Source organism: Choristoneura fumiferana, chromosome Z (genome assembly GCF_025370935.1).
Source record: "Choristoneura fumiferana chromosome Z, NRCan_CFum_1, whole genome shotgun sequence".
In the NCBI taxonomy this organism is placed as follows: domain Eukaryota; kingdom Metazoa; phylum Arthropoda; class Insecta; order Lepidoptera; family Tortricidae; genus Choristoneura; species Choristoneura fumiferana.
The window spans coordinates 16,030,402-16,049,843 of NC_133472.1; the positions used below are offsets into that span (position 1 = coordinate 16,030,402).

The 19,442-nt window shown below is 37.8% G+C and overlaps 3 protein-coding genes across 3 annotated transcripts; 2 read left to right on the top strand and 1 right to left on the bottom strand.

Annotated features, from left to right (window-relative positions):
- The first annotated feature begins 969 nt into the window (after positions 1-969).
- LOC141429372 (uncharacterized) lies at positions 970-8,474 on the top strand. Its single transcript, XM_074089666.1, has 3 exons — positions 970-1,359; positions 6,788-6,980; positions 7,782-8,474. Exons 1-3 carry the CDS (start codon positions 1,081-1,083, stop codon positions 8,081-8,083), a joined length of 774 nt encoding a protein of 257 aa, XP_073945767.1. The 5' UTR covers positions 970-1,080; the 3' UTR covers positions 8,084-8,474.
- Positions 8,475-10,434: 1,960 nt separating this feature from the next.
- On the top strand, positions 10,435-15,518 carry LOC141438776 (uncharacterized). Its single transcript, XM_074102736.1, has 4 exons — positions 10,435-10,737; positions 12,026-12,290; positions 13,415-13,547; positions 14,469-15,518. Exons 1-4 carry the CDS (start codon positions 10,492-10,494, stop codon positions 14,638-14,640), a joined length of 816 nt encoding a protein of 271 aa, XP_073958837.1. The 5' UTR covers positions 10,435-10,491; the 3' UTR covers positions 14,641-15,518.
- Positions 15,519-16,488: 970 nt separating this feature from the next.
- LOC141438783 (uncharacterized) lies at positions 16,489-18,955 on the bottom strand. Its single transcript, XM_074102747.1, has one exon. The coding sequence runs from the start codon at positions 18,672-18,674 to the stop codon at positions 16,872-16,874; it is 1,803 nt and encodes a 600-aa protein (XP_073958848.1). The 5' UTR covers positions 18,675-18,955; the 3' UTR covers positions 16,489-16,871.
- Positions 18,956-19,442: the final 487 nt, after the last annotated feature.

Genomic DNA, 19,442 nt, shown 5'->3' on the forward strand with positions numbered 1-19,442 from the left:
TAGTCTCTCAATAAAAAATATACTATTATTCTATGGGGTTTTAAACAGGAGTAGGTAATCTGTTTCAAAAATGTGCATGTGGAAAGTTTGCACATTATTAAATGAGAAGTTTTCTCGGTTTCTATCGTTTGATTTCGGCTGTGCCACTGAATCGAATTTGAAGCTTTAGCTGCTCATTTTATAGTCTATTTTTTTGTTATAAATAATGATTGTTTGGGTGGGTACCTACTCTAACTTGAACAGTTTAGGTACCTAAAATTACACTATAAATGATGCCCTGATTTTAATTTCATTTTCCTAAATTACTCGAAAACAAAAGAAGACCGAGGATTGATATTAAGCATAGAATGTTCTTAGGGCCTGCCAAGTACACCACCTGAAAGAATGATCAAATCCGCCGTCGTCGCTACTCTAAAGTAATGCACACCTCCTGGAGAGGCGCAAACTCTGACTACTCTATTACTATTTAGGAATCATAGAAGGTGATTTCCAGCTTGTTGAAAATTAATTATTCGAAAAAAATCTAATTCTGTTGGCCTAATAGTTCCAATTTAAAGTTATATTATTATCCCAAGGGAACGCATCATTGGGATTTTAAGTACCCTACGATTCAATCCAGATCTTTGTATATCTGTATGCTAAGTTTTATATAAATTCGTTGTATCGTTATTTCGTGATTGAGTAACAAACATCTACAACTAAAGATCTTAACAAAATTGTTCATTTATAATATTAATTACCTACAGAGGGTTACGTCGCAGTCGCACAATAACCGCACCCATAAAAAGCGATTACGATTTTTTTTTGTTTAATCGTGACGATTTCCCCATAAAAGTGGAATAAATTCATCATTAAATTAAATGACTATTCTAGGTATGGAGATAGTGTTTTTCACGGGCCGCCTTCAATTGTATACTTATTTCAACGGCCGCCCACGTTCTGAGTTGAGCGGATCGCCTTGCCTGTTAACTTCCCAGTTAATCTATCAGACACCACCGCTCGCGTCTGGTCGCCTGTCTAGAACTCCCGGCTCGCTATATACGAACGTTTAAACTATTACTTATCAGTTATTTTCTTAGTATGTTTGGACAACTTATCCAAATGACATACAAACCATATATTGTGTTTTTCTTATGCTTAGGGTATGTCCTGTGCTACAATTATAATCACCAAAGTGGTTATAACTTTCAAAATCATGAGTACTGCGACGACCTGTCACCCTACCATGGAAATATAAGCCTGGACCAAATATCCGGCGTGTGGTACGGTGTTGAAAAAATACCGCATACTAAAGGCGAATATAGAATAGAACGTACTAAGGAATGTTTCTATATAGACATAAAGGAGCAAAACATTCAGGTAAGTATTAAAACAATATCCTTAATTATCATATTTTGATTATTGTGAAAAATATGCAGCGCATTTGCGAAGTTATTGCGCATTTTGAACCCGTCGCTTGTTTTAATTGAAGTTCGAAAGATTAGAAATAACAGAAACTGCATGTAGCTTTGCCTAATCATTAGGTAGGTACCTATACTTGTTTTAATAACTTTATAGCCTGTGGTCCGATTTTGGAAATCACATCAAAAATAGTCGAACGTTTTGAAAATGATAAAAATCAGCGTAAGTACCAATTGCAACAAAACGACAAATAAAGTGATGACGAGACTAATTAATATAATTACTCGAACTTCAAATTATACACCACTATTTTACTTAATGTTACTTATTTTCCAGTGACTTGATTTCATGAAACGGTGCTCAGATAATGTTTGTGATCTTAAAATGGGAAAAACCCTAATTTTTAATTTGAGTGTGTCGTTTTGAATAATACTTATTTCATATAATTTTGATTCGTATAATCTTATTTTGTATAATGTTTGATTGACATAATTATTTTTCGTCTAACACAAGTCCAGTTCTGGCGCTTCGCTGTTGTGGTCGCCCTTCTAACCTAACTGAACCTAATTTACTTAAAATAAAAATCGACAAATTAAGTAAGTTTAAAATAAAATAATATTCGACAAAACAAGTTATGCCGGCAGTCCTCGAGCCCAGCGGGCTGGCCAGGGATGACGGCAAGGAGGCCTGACGGATTGTCGCTGGTGCCTTGGAGCATGGGTCGGCCGCTAGTTTGGGATGCTACTTACGTTGATTACCCTGGCACCGTCCCATGTTCCAAGCACCAGCGTCACCGCTGGCGCTCCGGCATCCGCGGCTGAAAGCCTCAAACGCCGCAAATATGCCGCCCTAGGAACCAGCTACATGTTTGCGGCGTTTGGAGTTGAAACCATGGGGACAAGTGCGCGTCGGCTATTGACAAAGATTTGTCGACGCGCCTAATAGAGGCCTCGGGCGACCAGAGGGCTGGCCACTATTTCGCACAGCGAATAAATATCGCTATACAGCGAGGAAATACGGCCAGCCTTCTGGGCACCTTGCCCATTGACGGCGATTTAGGCCAAATTTTCTACCTATATTTTAAGATTTATTATGTTTGTTTTTGTTTATTCTGTGGAAAACAAAGTTATAGTTTAGTTATGAAAATGATCATTTAGGAAAAACGAAATTCGACAAAATAATAATTAAGTAAAATTAATATATACATATTGAATTACCTATAGTACACTGAAATTACACAAAATAAATTAGACAAGTCAAGGGAACACCGGAATAATCTTGTGGTAGCACAGGCTTATTTCACAACGTAGTTTATAACTGTAAATAATAAAAATAAAAAACATCTTGGGACAAATTACACCAATTGACCTAGTCCCAAACTAAGTAAAACTTGTACTATGGGTGCTAGATAGCGGATAGACATACATATATAGATAAATAATACTTAAATGCATAGAAACATCCAAGACTCAAGTACAAACATCCGTATTCATTAAACCTATAATAAAATTTAATTGAATTCTTCTTACATACTTACATTTATACCTAATACTTAGTTAAATCTTCGGATTGTGACTAATATGTACTTATTAGCCGGGTGGTGTAGAGCTAGGTACTTTTATAACTCCGAGCTAGCTCCCTCAGGTTAAGTAGAGTCAAAATGTATAAAACCTTCCACCCTAACTCAGGTATATCTATTTTTTTTTAATTCGCACCTTGTTAGTCTGCCCTAAAGATGTGCTACTCACTTTTTTCCTCAACCGTCACCCCGGTTTTCTTCTTACTAGATTTTTTTTACCTACATATTATGTACAGTCAAGGAAACTTAATCACCACCAAAATGGAACCTTTTCGTATCTTAACCAATTTCGCTATAATTTCTTTGGCAGATGTATGAGATGTCAACATGACTTTAGTAGCACAAAGGTACGTCCACCCTGGTACGTGATTCAGTTTCCTTGACTGTACCTAACATTAAAGCATGGTTCAGTTAGAATTGGCACATAACTAAATAATTAGGGATAAATTAAAAACTTATTCGTACCGTGTCGAAAAAAAAGAACATCGCAATTTGATGACAAGACTTTGACCTTTAAATGCTGAAACCGGTTTAGGGCTTGCTTTATGCATATTTTAGTTTTCGACACTGGGAATCGAAAATAGGAAATTAATCGTGAATAACGTACATAGAAAATCCTATTTTTTCCGGATACAAGATTGCTAAGGCCCTTAAAATTCTGTAAACCACCGTCTGCAGAATTATAAAATGATACAATACAAGGAGACCTTATCTTTCGATAAAGAGATTCAAACGAATCGAAGATCTGGCACCAAGGACAAAAACCTGTAGATGAAAATTATAAGGTCAGTTAAGCAAAATACTGGACTATCTGACTACGATTTAGCTCGAAAATTTAAGAAAACCCGGAGTATTGTAAGAAGGATTCACCTTCGAGCAGGCTACACAACCAAAGCCACAAACAGAACCGAACAGCCAAAAATCGAGCTCGACTACTGTACAACCAAATGTTGCCAAAATTTAACGGGTGCTTGTTGTTGGACGACGAGATGTAGGTACGTGAAACTCGATTTCAATCAACTACCGGGTACTAAATTTTATATGACGAACGCAAGAGAAAATGTTGATGAGAAATATAAGTTAGTCAAACATGAAAAGTTCGCAAAAAAAATGATATAAGTAGAGAGGAATCTGCAGCTGCGGTCTCAAGACTGGATTACGTACTGTGGGGACAGGGACTGTATTTCTCTAGAGCTTAGGTACGTGGAATCTACGTGCGTGGTTTTAAACTTAATCAAATATAAAGGATATTTCTTCAGTATCTTGTTTTATTCCTGTTACAATAATACTTTACAAAGATAGATTGAGGACGATTTTATCCATCAAAAACTATTGCGATCATCAAGAATTGGACCGCTGAACAGAAGCGAGTAGTTATCGCATTATACTTAGAGGGACCCGCGTTGTCCTGGTACAAGGCCAATTTTACGACATTGGAGTCGTATGATTTAATGAAGCAGAAATTGGCAGATTGCTCCCGAGTACTCACGACGGCCTGAAGGGCTGGATCTATCTTTGTAAAGTATTATTATAACAAGAATAAAACAAGAGACTGAAGAAATATCCTTTTTTAACCGACTTCAAAAAAGGAGGAGGTTATCAATTCGGTTGTATTTTTTTTATGTTTGTTAGAACTCCGTCGTTTATAAACCGATTTGATTTTTTTTGCGTTCGTCTAGGAATGTCTTCAATTGGGTCCCATAAGCGCTAAATCAGGATCTGATGATTGGCTCTTAAGGAAATCGAGGGAACTCTTCAAATGTTGTAGGGACACCTATAGTAAATTGGATATATTTAGTAGTAACTCGTGCATTTGCTCTTGAAAATCATAATTTGGTGTAGTGGAACTGATGATGAAGACCACAGTTTGACCATCGGAGTTACTACTCAATAATAAGTATTTTACGCGTTGATATTAAATTATTGTTATCTTAGATTATTTACACTAAAAAGCGTGAAAAAAAAATTATAACAAAGAATTGAACTGACTACAAAAAACCATGACAATATTTTTCTTCCAGTCTGAAGTCGGTCGGTGCCTCAGCACGAGCCAGCAGGAGTGATTGAAGCCCAATATATAGTATGTAGGTGAGGTAGATGACTATAGTTCTACTCCTGCTGGCTCGTGCTGAGGCACGGACCGACTTCAGACTGGTAGAAAATTATTTTCATGGTTTTTGTAGTCGGTTCAATTTTTTTTTAATTTTTTTTATTTAATGAAGTTTAAAGCCACGCGCGTAGATTCCACGTAGGTACCTAAGCTGTAGCAAAACTACATACCCCACAGTACCCAAAAAGATGAATCTCCCAAATTCTCCTCAGTGTAGACCAATCGAAAATTACTCTGGTCAATTTTATTATGAAGGGAAAATTAAACAAGACCGGCAAAATTGTTCAAAACATCGATTCATTACGATCCAAGTGGAACCAAGAGGCCAAGAAAGTGGACAAAAGTGTTGTTCAGACGAAGATGAAACCGATCACGACAAAACTCCGAATTTTTTTACACAACAAAGAAAAATTAATATCTCGTTACTTATAAATAATATATATAGCAGCAGGATGAGGGACAGAGGAGGTGAGGTGACCCCCGTTCCGGGTCGTACTTGGTCCAGCGGGTCTCGTTGGCCATACAACGGGGCAATGCCGCTGGAGTAATGGGTACGTTTGGGCCAAGTAGGTACGATGCGGACGGGTATGGAGTAGTTTTTGTTTTACTTTATTATATAATTTATTCTCTTTTTTTTGTGATTTTTGTCATTTTTTAATTGTATAAGTAACTGTTTTTTTATTATAATTATGATTAATGTTTTATTTCTTATATACTTAAGTACTTAATATATTTAGTTTCTACCAAAAAAAATTTTTTTATTGACAACTTCAAAATTATGAGTCCTTTGTTCCGTACGAATTCTAAATGTACTATGCTTTAATTATAGTGATTACTCGTATATTTATAAGTTTTAGTACTTTAAGTGTTTTATGACTTAAATAAGCTCCAGCTCCGAAATACGGTATTTTAATTATAGTATTTTAGGATCCCATACCTACGTACTAACCAATGCTCCAGAACAGGGTCACAATTATCTCGGCTGCACTAATTAGGAAATGTCTTATGCAGGTTCACCTCGTTGATTGGTGGGTCAGTAGATGACATTAGTTAATTTGATTAACAGCAGCATCTAGTCATAGTCCTCTCACCCCATCTCGAGCCGTAGGCGACCGCCAATGCGCTAGATTCAATAACCCGTCGTCCATCTAACATTTTACTAGTCTATTGTATGTAGATTAGATAGGTACCTATGTAATTCTATTGCACCCTTAAATAATTAATTATCTCTTTAATCTGGCTTGACACTTGCACTGCGAATAGCTACTGTCGATATACTGTCTACGTCGATATTCCTAGCTATATACCGGGCACATCGTGATAATGCCGAAAAAAGACAAATTTGTTTACGACGAGCGAAGCGAGGAGTGGTTAGTATGAATTGTGACCATAACGCACGAGCCAAGCGAGCGAAGCGAGCGTGCCGCGGCAGCGGCCGGCGAAGTGCCAGAACCGACATGGCGGCGTTTCATGATATGCCTAGGGATTTCGTAATCTGCCTAAACTGGACAAATCATGAATTGGCGGCGTTTCATGATATGCCTAGGAACCCTACCAATACCTTCAGATATTGCTCCTTTCAGATACAGATTTAAGAGGACAGTATTGTTGATATTCCCTTAATGATTGGTCATAAAATAGGTGTGCTACTTGTATACTCGTAGTGCTGACTGACTGAGTTGATATTTGTTTCACAGCCCACTCCTCCTCCACCATACCCTCCGCTGACCCACCCGTATGCGAACGCCGCTTACGGCTACGGTCTGTCGGAGCAGCATCGGATCAGATACTTCGTCCTCGAGTGGCACGAGGGTCTGTGGCAGGATGACTACCATTTTAAAGTTAACACGTCACACAAAGGGTTCTGGCAGACAGACGTCCCTAGCACTGGTATGTTGACTAGTACAAAAATAAAACATACGTGTTGACTTAAGTTATCAAGAATCTCCGTTTTTTTTCCGTCGGCGGAAAAAAGGTTTATCATACTTACTAAAAAGATCAAACGCGTAATTTTACAAGTTAACTGCGGTACATTAGTATGGGAATATTTTTCACTAATGTATTTTCAACACTTTTTTGTACAACGTTAACGTCATCAAGCAGATATAATGAGGGTACCGTTTTCGCGCTCACCAGTTGGCGCCCCTGTAGACAAAGGTCCTGCCTGAAGTAGGTATAGTGGTTAGTTTGTTATTACGGGCGTGAAAACAAAATTTACATTTAAATCATATTTAATGCCTTAAAACCGTACCATAAAAATATCGAGCATGGCGCAGTGTTGCGTAGGTACTTGCGTAGTTTCGTTTTGTTCGGAAAAAAGGGAGGACAAAGGTTTCCGAAAGATTAGTGTCTCAAAACACAGACATTCATTGCCCTGTAACGTATATTTGCCATAACTAATTTCAGGTATTGCAAAATATGCAAAAAATATTTTAATTATAAATAAACCCGCGTAGCTCACTCAAAAACAGTGACATTTGACAATTCGGGGACCTCTCGCTACACTAGCGCCTCTAGCGGCGAATTCATACGCGATAGCCCTCATTACCTAAACTTTTTTTTATATCCCATGATCTGTCTAGAGGTTATCTATAAGAAACTTGAATTTACCTTTCTACTGCAAATTATACCCATGTAATGTAAACTTATGATTATGATGATATTTCCTAACAACATCATATATTATTTCAGCCGTGGAAAACATGTACCGCTTTTTCGGCGGCGTGATTCAGGTTCTGAAGGTGGCCAACAACCACTTGGTTCTCAACTTCTGTATGAGGTTGCCGCACTCGCAGTTCTACAGTGTCGTGCTGTCAAGGAACGAGAACCAACTCACCCCCGAGGATCTGTCCAGCATCCACAGCATCTTCACCAGCAAACACCTCTCTACTTCAGCTCTGAAAAGAGTATGCGACAATTCAGGGGTAGCTCTTAAATTCTCCAGTCTTGCATTTGTACTAACTTGCATTTTAATTTGGAGGTCTAGGGCTTAAGTAATAAAAAATAAATAAACTACGACTAGGACGATAATTAAATTTTATGTCAATTACTTAGGCAAACTTGTAGGGAATTCGTTGCAAGATAAGCATCTACATCTACGTAATTTGTGTGTAATCTGAACTGAGTAACTGAGTAGTAATTTTAGTGAAAGAAATCGTAATAGGGATTTACCTAGATGTAAGTAAAAATATCTGATGTTTGTAAAATTCGATAGTTAAATAAACTGTGGACAGTAAACACTGACGTAATTCCCTTTAACTGTTTATAAAATTGCCAAGATTAGAGCTACACTTTATATATTTTGAACATGTATAATATTCTTGTTTTTGTATTTCTTTTATAGATATTGAATTTGTAAATTTATTTTTTATTAAACATGTACCTACTACTAAATAAATATGTCTGTTTCATTGTTTGAAAACCCATTTTGGAATAAGTGTAACTGTAGTTTACCTACCTACTCTCGGTCAGTATTGTTACTATGTCACATCGCTATAAGTGTATTGGTAGAGACAAGAGACATAATTTTTGTTAAAAAAATTACAAGCATTCTATTACTGACTGTACTTTAGTTGAGTGTACTAGCATTTTTGTCGGTATCTACCAAATTTCAAGTCAATCCTATCGTTGGATGTCGCTGAAATTCGACTTGTAAGATTTGAAAACCTCTTTTGAAGATCATGTCTTATACTCACGAGCGCTTAAGTGACACTAGGTATACAGTAGGTACAGTACGATTACTTGGAGTCAATGGAGTTAAAACTTGACAGATGGGCGTGCCTTCAGTCAATTTTCAACTTTGAGGTCATACAAATAAAATAGTTTTTACATAATCTGTAAATGTGGGTAGCTGTATACTCGTACTAAAAATGGCTTTATTTGTATGAAGTCAAAGTTGAAAATTGACTGAAGGCACGCCCATATGCCAAGTGTTAACTCCAAGTAATCATACTGAACATAAGAACATTGCGAGTGAAATAAAATTAAAAAAAAACTGTAAACTGTCTAGTTTATCACTAGAGCGACAGATAAGTAATGACTTATTGACCCAAACCCGAATAATAAAACACCAAGTACGAGTAGGTATACTGATATTATTGTGACCGTGATTGCTGAGCCTGGCATTAGAAGGTTATTTGAAGCGATTATAGATAGTAGGTACCTTATGTACTAACTGAAAATCCTACAGGTAACGAAAAATAAGTATATAATTGTTGTAGGTTCCCAGAGACATTAATCCATTTTTGGTAGTCTTTATTAGTACTAGACTTTAAATTTTCACAGATAATTTCCGTTTATTTCCGTTAAAATCTGAATACGAGTTGTACCAAGTTTATATAGGTTACGGTGGAACATAAAACAAACGGAGGTACATAGACTACAGAACTTTTTAGGCTTTGCCATCGTCGGGTAAAAATAAAAATAAAAAATATAATAAGAAATCAAACCGACTACGAAAAATCCATGAAAATATTTTTCTAGCAGTTTGAAGCCGGTGGCCTCAGCAAGAGCCAGCAGGAGTGATAGAAGTTCCAATAAATACTTTGCAGGTAAGGCAGATGTCGATTTCTTCAAACATATACTAGTATTTTCTAAATAGTGCTTTAATTAAAAAAACTCTAAACTAAAAACTATCTAACTAAAAAGTCTGGCTGCATCACATGCCGATTGTGGGATTTGGTGCAATTCTCAGCATTGTCTAGTCTCTACTTTTTGACTTTTTGCATACTATGTCTGAAACAAGGTACTGTAGGGACTAGGCTGTATACCGCTGGCAGGTGGTAAAACTGACCACCTGGCAGCGGTATACAGCCTAGTAGATGGCTCCCGACAGCCTGAGCGGCTGGACCTATCTCTGTAAACTAATAATAAGCTCTACAATAAATGTAAATAATTGAAGAAATATCCATTTTATTTGAACTAAGTTTAAAGTCACGCGCGTAGATCCCCATTACCTAAGCTCTTACCAAGTTACAGTCCCCACAGTACCTACCTGATTGTTGCCTATTGTTCCCTCTCTGCTTAAATTAAAGTATAAGGGGGCATAACTTTATACATGATGGGTCAAACTGCAGGAATATGGAGTACCGAACTACTCATAATATCTGCACACAGCACGAAAAAGTAAGATAAGTTAGTTTTTTTATTTAGTTTGTCATCGATCACAATACGACCGATCGGGCTACTAGAACTTTACTAGTTTCATTTAAGTATTGATGTTCATTCAAACAAACGCCCATGCACATCATCCGCCGTGTTGCACTGGGCTGCAAAGGTCACCACCACGTTGCAACATATTACCAAGTGATTGTTTTGCTTCTACCTGGGCCAGCCTGCTAATTGCTCGGTCGCGTCTTGGACTCGCGCTTTATCCCATTACGCGTGTAGCCCTGACGAGATCATGTTCATTGCGCTGCCATTTTGCTTAATGATTTTATCGATTGCCCTTCGAGTGCAATCTTTTTGCGGTGCTAGCGTGCGGTGGTCTCACTATTTGAATATCGAGGATGCTTACGGGGTGTGGTATGGCGTGGGTTACGCGCAGCACACTCCAGACATGACAAACAAACCTATAAGGTTAGGGTGCATCACCCTCTACGTAACTGATGCGACGGCAGGCCTACGAGACGATTGGAAGGACTGGTCCGTAAGTAGCCTTTACAATATTCGCTATCGATTGTTTTATTTAGAAACACCTACCTATGTGTATTAAAATTCATTCAGGACATTATAACAGATGTTTGCAAATTATTTTCAGGATTTTTACATTATAGTTAAGGATTTTTCCCCATTTATAGATCGATGTTCAAAGTGTACGGCGTCAAAATGGATTGCTTTTCTTCATCTAGGTAGAATCAAAAAATCAGATGAAAACTTTTACTGTGTAAATGTGCAATTGCTGAGATAACTATTCCACATATGTTTAAAAACACCTTGATAATACTCTTCGTTTTTCGATAAATTTATAGGTAGGTATTTAAGTAAACGCGATAGCCATGCTAGAATAAGTATTCGCGATAGAATGATAATAAATAGAGCACTTCAGTTGGAATCACTCTTTCAATTCTCGCACTATACTTCAGTTGAGATTTACATGCTTCATTAATTCAGTAATATCTATATCGTTTTGTTCCCCAACCCCAACTCAATCAGCCTTACCTAGTCTGAATCCTAGTCATGTATGAGGTAATTTTTGTGGTAGGTACTTGAGTGTAGACCGGTATTAACTGTGTAAATAACTGGGTATTGACTGTGTAAAACGTGCCGCGAGATGACTGTGTAAAACGTGCCGTGAGACGGGCGCAGGCTGAAAATCAGCGCTGCCGGTTGTCGACCGGCAGCTGTGAATGCTGAGCTTGAGCCTATTGCCACATATTTGTAACGTGTCTGTTGTTTTTTATTTTTGTATTTTTTTTTTAATGTGGCAATAAATGTCTTTTTATTTATTATTAAAATGAATTCTAAATACGTATTTTGGATTAAGTTTAAGTATCTATTTTAATATCTCTTTCCGCCGTTTGTCAGTTAGATAATTTTTCATGAAACGTTATTATTTGCACCATGTTTTTCTGACAGATAACTTAGTTTCTTGATAGGAACTACCCGGTTTTTAAATTTTTGGTCAAGTCGAAACATACAAAACATGTGTATCAATTTTCGTAAAATTTAATTTTAACCTCGGTGGTTTGACCCGCTGGAGTAGTTAGTATGTAGGTAGATACTAAAACGAGCTTTCGGCACCCAAAGCTACCGCATATTAGCAACCACAGTTGTTTTCATTGTCTTTTTCTACCTTCACCTCAACACATTTGACAGAGAGACACGATGATTGCAAATGCGACTGTGTGCGAGTAAACCAATAAGCATGTATATTTGTCTTGTCTTGTCTGATCTGTTTATAAATATTTATATACCTAATTAGTAAAACTTTGCAGATAAGACGAAGACTTCATAACGATAGTAGCTGGCGGTCACACAAGAGCAATCCTTGGTCTGGTAACTCTTTGTCAGGCTCATGGCGGGATGTGCGGTTCAAGCGGAGAAAGCGCGACATGTACCAGGAACGACGCCTACGAGTGTTGTGGGACGAAGACGGGCAAACCATGGAACAGACATACGTGTATTCACCGGACGAGCCAGGGCTCTGGACGGCTGAGCAGTGGAGGCCTGGGGAGAGGGAAATGAGATCCAGGGGTGTAGGTTGGTCCTTTTTGCAATGAAAATCAACAATACCCAAACCTTATTTATACCATTATCGAATCATTCGTATGGCTATCATCGTGTTCCTGCCTGGTAGCCACAATGCTAAAGACTTATAACTATTTTTTGTTATGCTCTTTGATAGGCATTTGTTAAATACTCTGCATTACTCATTATTCATCTCATTATTATTAATGTCGCTTTGTGTGGAATACCTATAAGATGCGAAGTGACCCAGCACAGCAGTTTTATTTTGCTCGTTAATGCTTATCTATCTATGACTTTAAATGAGAAATTTTTGTATACCACCGTATTTTCTTTGATATCCGTTAACTTTGGCAGACGACTCAGTTCATTGATATGAACTACCCGATAATAAACATTTTCAAGTAGTTGAAAAAAAAAATATTTTTCGAAATAATAATCTTTTTTTCTTGCATATAAATAGCTTCGCATTCATTTTTAATTGTTAAATTGTAAAATATACAAACTTGGCAAATTACATTGACGTGACACATAAGAGGCATCAAAAAAATCCACATATTAAACTTTCTTTTGCTACTCGTAAATATGTGTGAATTAAATACGAATTAGTTTTTGAAAAAAAAACATAAATTAAGGACCTTTACGCTGTTTTAATCCCAATAATTAATTATCTTAACTCTTGATTATCTTTTAAACAGTAAAAGTAAGGCCACTAGCGTCTTAGAGAAATTAACTTCATTTGAGCTGTGTAAATTGTCCCCTTAAAGTTAACGGATATCAAAAAAAAACGGTGTATATATACATATAATCAGAATCTCGGAAACGGCTCCAACGATTTCGATGAAATTTGATGTGTAGGGGTTTTCGGGGATGAAAAATCGATCTAGCTTATTCTTATCTCCGGTAAAACGCTTGTTACCGAGTTTGGAGCTCGATCGCCCAGGTACTACGAGTATTTATTTCTAATACAAAGAGCCATACGTCTAAAACACGATAACGAAAAGCGTTAATACCTAATGAATTAAAAATACAGTTTCTTTACTTATTTTTTTTCCATTTTGACGTCATTATTTTACCAGCAAGAAGGTGGTACTTAATGATTTTATTGTTTCTCAATTTTGCTACCGTATTTGTTTAAGACATGTGGTACCCGGACGATCCACCGCGACACCCGGAAGTCATCAGAGTTTTGAAACTCACTCCTGACAAGATGATTATCAACCACTGCACGGAGTTGGGGGATGGCGGGAGTTTCTCTCTAATTCTGCGCAGGTCTGTTGCACCTTTGTTATGTTGACTTGACATTGATACATTATCATGGAAAATGCAAATCGATCATGAATTATTACAATGAATAGAAGATAATTTTAATGGTGTCGCGACAACTTAATCCGTAAAACAAATAGGTACTTTTCACTGCATTAAATATGCGACATGCGACATGATTTTGATAATAACTATGTCTCTGACAGTTTTCAAATGATCTGTAATGTGAAACAGCGCTATTTCAATTAATAATAATCGCGTCGCTGCGGCATCACCGAGTGTCGCCATCGCTTCATCATTTAGGCCCCGACCTTCGTTTTAGTTAGATGTTTAGAGTTAAAAACTTAACCAAAGATCCCCCTACATCTTCTTAAAATGTGGACCTGCAACCCATGTAATGATAATTTATTTATCGACATATTACTAATTTACTTTGTTTTGCTAACTTAAATACTTAAAGGAATTGTTATTTACCGTAAACTACTTCAACTTTGCCCTCTGGCCCCAACATTGCCTGATTTGATTTAGAGTCGATAATTTAGCACTCTTATGGGTTTTAAACTTTTATCTACACGGGAATTATTATTACGGGGGGATAAAAGTTTAAAAACCTAAAGGGTGCTGAGTTATCGACTCTAAATCGAATCAGGCAATGTTAGGACCAGAGGGCAAAGTTGAAGTAGTTTACGGTACGTAACTATTGTTTTGAAAAAAAAAATGGCTATCTGCCAAGTTTCTTATGGCGCATTCTTCTTGACAATTACGGTCTTTACGAAAATGCGGGTAGTGTAAAAAAAATATGTGAGAGTTTGTGACCTATTAAACTATTAACAGAATAATCGTTTTGATTTTGTTTTGATGTTTTATCTAGTTGTGCTTTATAGGGTTTGCCTGTATTTAACAGTAAATAATTATATTCTTATTTAGGTCGCCAGTGAGGGTGGACCGCTGGGAGAAAAACGAATGGCAAAAGCTGCTTCTAAGCTACGGCCTCACCAACCCATACCGGTATATAGCCGTGTGCGCCGCCTGTGTTCAACTTAGTTCCTTAGTCAATTTATTTGTTATGCTATTGTTAATGTTTTTGCTATCACTATAAATATGCCCAACATATGAATAGCGCGTGCATTGTAAAAAAATATTGACTTTTTAATTGGTTATAGTATACGTTATGCCTATCCAATTTATTTAAAGTAAACCAAACCTATTTCATCAAAATTCTTGTATAAACACCCACTGGATCGAATCAATAACACATTTATCTATAATTCGTGTTATTTAACTAGACGTCCAATCACCTTTTTCACAAACAATCAATTGATTTTAATATTTATTTTTCATTTAAAAAATCTTCGTCAAAATATGAAGTTATTTATAGTTATTAGCGTTGAGATGGTGGAAAATTTGTAATTTTAAAAATCGATTAATGCGCGGATGAATAAGCGATTTTTATTTACTTTCCTTAAAATTAAAAAATAGCTAATGCTTTTATAATTGAATAAACAGTTTTTGGGATTAAATTAAGTATTGTAAATAATAAAATAGACAAAAATACGTTGATCTATTTCATTAATAAATAATCGATTTACTGAACAGATTAATTATTTTGCAATAGGTTCTAGGTTTTCACATCACTAAATGTCTCTATGGTTGGTTGGCGTCTTGGTTTACGCTTGTCATAAATTGGATTGGAATACAATATATCAGATTAGACGGATCCTGTCCAACTTAAAATAAAATGGAACGCAGTTAACTGCGCGTCATAGTGTGAACTGCAGGACACATTTGAACATCGACAATTCGAACGCACATAGCCGGCAGCCTTAAATCGATGAGTGGTTTACCTAATGTAAATGATATACTTTTACCATCGTGTTTATATTAATGTATATAATTAAGTAACTCGCTTATTGAAATAGAGATGTTTTAAAAGTGTTGACATATTTTTATTATCATTAAAACTAAAATTAAGCAAAATGTGTTTACTTACCTACTATTTACCCGCCCCTTGAAAGGAAGGAAACCTACGGCCTCTTCTGATTTGTTTCTTAATTAAAAAAAAACCGGCCAAGAGCGTGTTGGACACCGTCGTGTAGCCATTACGAAAAAAATCAAGTAGGTAATATTTTCTAAGGGTTTCGTGTTGTGTAGGTACGGAATCTTCCAAGTTCAGGGATATATTTTATGCCGTAGGTTATGCCGTTTACTCTTAAACTGCTAATAATTCAAGCAATCTTAGCCGTTACAATTTTCCTCGTAAATTTGTTCTTCCTTAATTTTTCCACCCAACAGTTTATATTTTATATGGGGCGCTCGATTTTAATGAAAATGTTCACTTTAAAGTTGAATATAAAGCAAATACATCTCTGAATCGAGTCTTCGTCCTGGCAACTCCCCAATGGTTTTAAAAGACCTATCCAACGGAACCCCACCCTATAGGATTAGTTGAGAAAAAAATCACCCTACTTTACGTCTATGGGAGGTAGGTACCCTAAAAAATTTTTTTATTTTTTTATGTTACCACTGTCGGCGTGACTACTATGTATATTCTTGCCAAATTACAGATTTCTAGTACTAACAGTGTCTGAGCTTAGCCGCAGATGGAAAGACAGACAGACAGACTGACAGACGGACAGACATAACGAAACTATAAGGGTTCCTAGTTGACTACGGAACCCTAAAAAGGCCAAGTACGAGTTGGATTCGGGCAATATAAAATTTATATGGGCGTTTTACCTTACAATAAAACGCTTATTAAATACTTACCTTATTCGAAGCCTACCAATATAATGAGAGAGGCGCTTCCGTTTCCTTAACGTATCATATAATTGTCTGTAGATTTTATTATCTCGCTACCCCCTCCACCGCCAGCCCTGGCGAGCGAGCTTATTTGTATTGCGCTGCTCGCTCCTTGCCTCATTGCGGCTCATTTTTCGCCAGGCAGGGCTTATTTGGTAGGCTTCGAATAAGGTAAGTATTTAATAAGCGTTTTATTGTAAGGTAAAACGCCCATATTAAATCCTGTACCGTTATTCGAAGCCTACCAATATAATGAGACGTGTTTGTTATCGCCTGGCGGTGGAAGACAAGACGCCAATGTGACCCCAAGTCGGGAGAGACACCCGTCTAACAGAAAACCTTATTATTTACTTAATTGACTTAGTAATTTACAGGTAAAGGGTAGCCTTAAAAATGCAATATTTACGAAATCATAGGTATTTATTTTCAATATAATATAGAAAAATCAAATTGATCTATGTCAGTGGCAATAGATGGAATATAATCAAGAATTATAAATTAAATTAACAATGAACTTCCATTCTTACATAATTATGTACATTGAAAAAGATTACTCAAATTATTTGATTCAACTCTAGGATTTGATTGAATGACTTCTCGACGGTAAAATAATCTGAAAGTGTCACCGGACCGCCAGTTACCTTGTTCCAAGATACTATCTAAGGGAAAATTGTCTACCCAATTCTTAGAGGCAACTGCTGCTCGAACACTTCCTGGTGTTGCTTTGATTCCAGCGTCACGTAGCATCGTTTTTACCCATCCTGCAATGATTGTTCGTGAAGCTGGTCTGGGGATCCCCGTGATAGTGAGAAAAAGATTAGAATTTTTACATACTTCTCGGCGCGGTTTAGAAAGTTCTATGAGCCTTTTGATCCAATAAACGGGATCTGCCGCTTGACATAGATTATTGGAGAAAAGCTTCCAGCCCGATTGTCTATAGTCGGCAGAGTCTGTTTTGGATCCAAATCGTGGCCACAGGATAGTGTGATCATCGGATTCAGTCATGTGGTCAGGATCAATGCACAAAAGCGTTAGGTCATGTACCCTTCTACCTGAGCATAAGAGTAGTATAGTAGCAGTATGTCTTGATACGTCATATAGATTTTCAGATCTTATTTGTCTAGATGACATGTAGGATACCAAAACCGAAGTATCCCACACTGGTGGTTTTGCGATTTTAGGCTTTTGTAGGGCAATTGCTTTGAGTACCTGTTTCACCAGCTTGTGAGAACTTAAAGTACCTGAATCATCAGCGTTACAAAGGGATGATACCACAGATTTATGTACCAAAATAGTACTGTAAGCAAGGCCATCCTTCTGATGTAGATCTGATAAATATCTAGCCAATATGGATCCTGTGGGCGCCGTGTGATTCACATTGTTATTCTGAGCCCAAAGAAACCATCGCTTCCATGCCGCTTCGTATGTTTTTAAGGTCGAAGGGCGCCAGCTCGATAAAAGCAGGGATTTTTGCTGCGTGGACCAGGTTTCTATATCCCTAGACCACCCCCACATCTCCAAACTTCCAGTGTCATGTCCCCCACCTTCGTCGGGGGATATCCGGTTGCAACGTCTATCAGAACCTTCTCTAGGTTCCATATCGTGTGTGGGGGTGACAGAGCTCGGCTCTTCAGATCCGCCCGCCAAAATACTCTGTCCCACTTCGGGGCTACGATTAAATATATCCCCGTGGCCTGATTCATATGGTGAAGGACTCTGGGAATTAGGCACGGTGGCGGGAAAACCCAGGCTAGCTTGAAGTTCCAAGTTTGGCTTAAGGCGTCGTAAAACGCTGCTTGATCGTCGTTTTGGTCTAGCGTGCAATAAACTGGTGTCACCTGTGCGATTTTGGATGCAAACAGGTCTATCTCCGGCGTTCCCCACTTGTGGAATATGGTCGCCGTTGCTTGCGGCAGCAAGTGCCACTCTGGAAGTACCTGGAGCCTCGAGAGATGATCGGCCTCGACATTGTATATTCCGGGGAGGTGGTAGACTCTTAGCTGAATCTGATACATATCCAAAAGCCGGAAAACTTGGTAAGTTAATTCCATTAATGTGTCCGATCGAGTGCCGCCTTCGTTTCTTAAGTACGCTACGACCGTTCGGCTGTCGCTCTGAACAAGTAATGAGGCTCTGAATAGTTCCCGCTTGCACGCCTGCTGTAACGTTTTGATTATGGCCATCATTTCCTTTTTGTTGCAATGAAGTTCCTTCTCGCGGGTAGTCCACAGACCCGAAAAATGCAGATTGTTTAGCTTTCCACCCCATGCCAAGTCCGATGCGTCGGTTGTCAGATAATGTGTAGGCGGGGGGATCTGTATTGATGACGAGCATTGGCAATTGCTCATCCACCAATCCATTTCCTTCACTAGTTCCTCGGTAAGTGGAAAACGCTTCTTCGAATCCTGGTGAAGAAGTTGGTTTATTCTTCTCTGTATGTATCGATAATTTAGGCGACCCCTTGGTACCACGAAACTGGCAAAATTCAATAACCCGGCTAGGGATTGGAGCTCCTTGAGAGTCGCAGACCTTTGGTGAAGAATTTTTGTGATGAAATTCAGGATTTTTTGTATTTTCTTTTTGGGGAGACTCTTTTCGTCTTTCCAGGGGTCCCATGTTACACCTAGATATTCGAGATAAGTCTGGGGGAGCAGAACGGATTTTTTCCAATTTATCTCCCATCCTAGTTTCTGCAGAGTTTTTACTGCCAGATCTGTGTGAACTTTTAGGGTATCGAGGCTCTGGTGAGCGATCAAAAAATCGTCCAAATAGACCAGGATTCTTGCTCCACTCTCCCTTAGAACCTGGGCAATCCAGTTCGAGACCGCCGCGAATATCTGAGGCGCCGAACTCAAGCCAAATGGTAGACAAGTCATTTGCAATAATTGGCCGTCGTAAACAAGGCGAAGGAACCTTCTGTGACTGTTTACAATTGGAATATGAAAGTACGCTTGTGACAGATCTATTTTCACTAGCCAGTCGTTGTTTTGAACAAAATCTGCGACCTTCATAACATTTATGAGGCGAAAACTCTTGGTTCGTACGAACCAGTTTAGGGGTCGAAGATTGAAAATAGGTCTGAGCGAGCCGTCGCTCTTTGTA

Excerpts from the sequence above, each read along its gene's own strand:
- LOC141438776 (XM_074102736.1), top strand. The coding sequence starts at position 10,492 with ATGTTCATTGCGCTGCCATTTTGCTTAATGATTTTATCGATTGCCCTT. Across the intron at positions 10,738-12,025 it reads ACGATTGGAAGGACTGGTCC|ATAAGACGAAGACTTCATAA; the intron begins GTAAGTAGCCTT and ends AAAACTTTGCAG. Across the intron at positions 13,548-14,468 it reads TTCTCTCTAATTCTGCGCAG|GTCGCCAGTGAGGGTGGACC; the intron begins GTCTGTTGCACC and ends ATTCTTATTTAG.
- LOC141438783 (XM_074102747.1), bottom strand. The coding sequence starts at position 18,674 with ATGCTCGTCATCAATACAGATCCCCCCGCCTACACATTATCTGACAAC.
- LOC141429372 (XM_074089666.1), top strand. The coding sequence starts at position 1,081 with ATGTTTGGACAACTTATCCAAATGACATACAAACCATATATTGTGTTT. Across the intron at positions 1,360-6,787 it reads TAAAGGAGCAAAACATTCAG|CCCACTCCTCCTCCACCATA; the intron begins GTAAGTATTAAA and ends TTTGTTTCACAG. Across the intron at positions 6,981-7,781 it reads GACAGACGTCCCTAGCACTG|CCGTGGAAAACATGTACCGC; the intron begins GTATGTTGACTA and ends ATATTATTTCAG.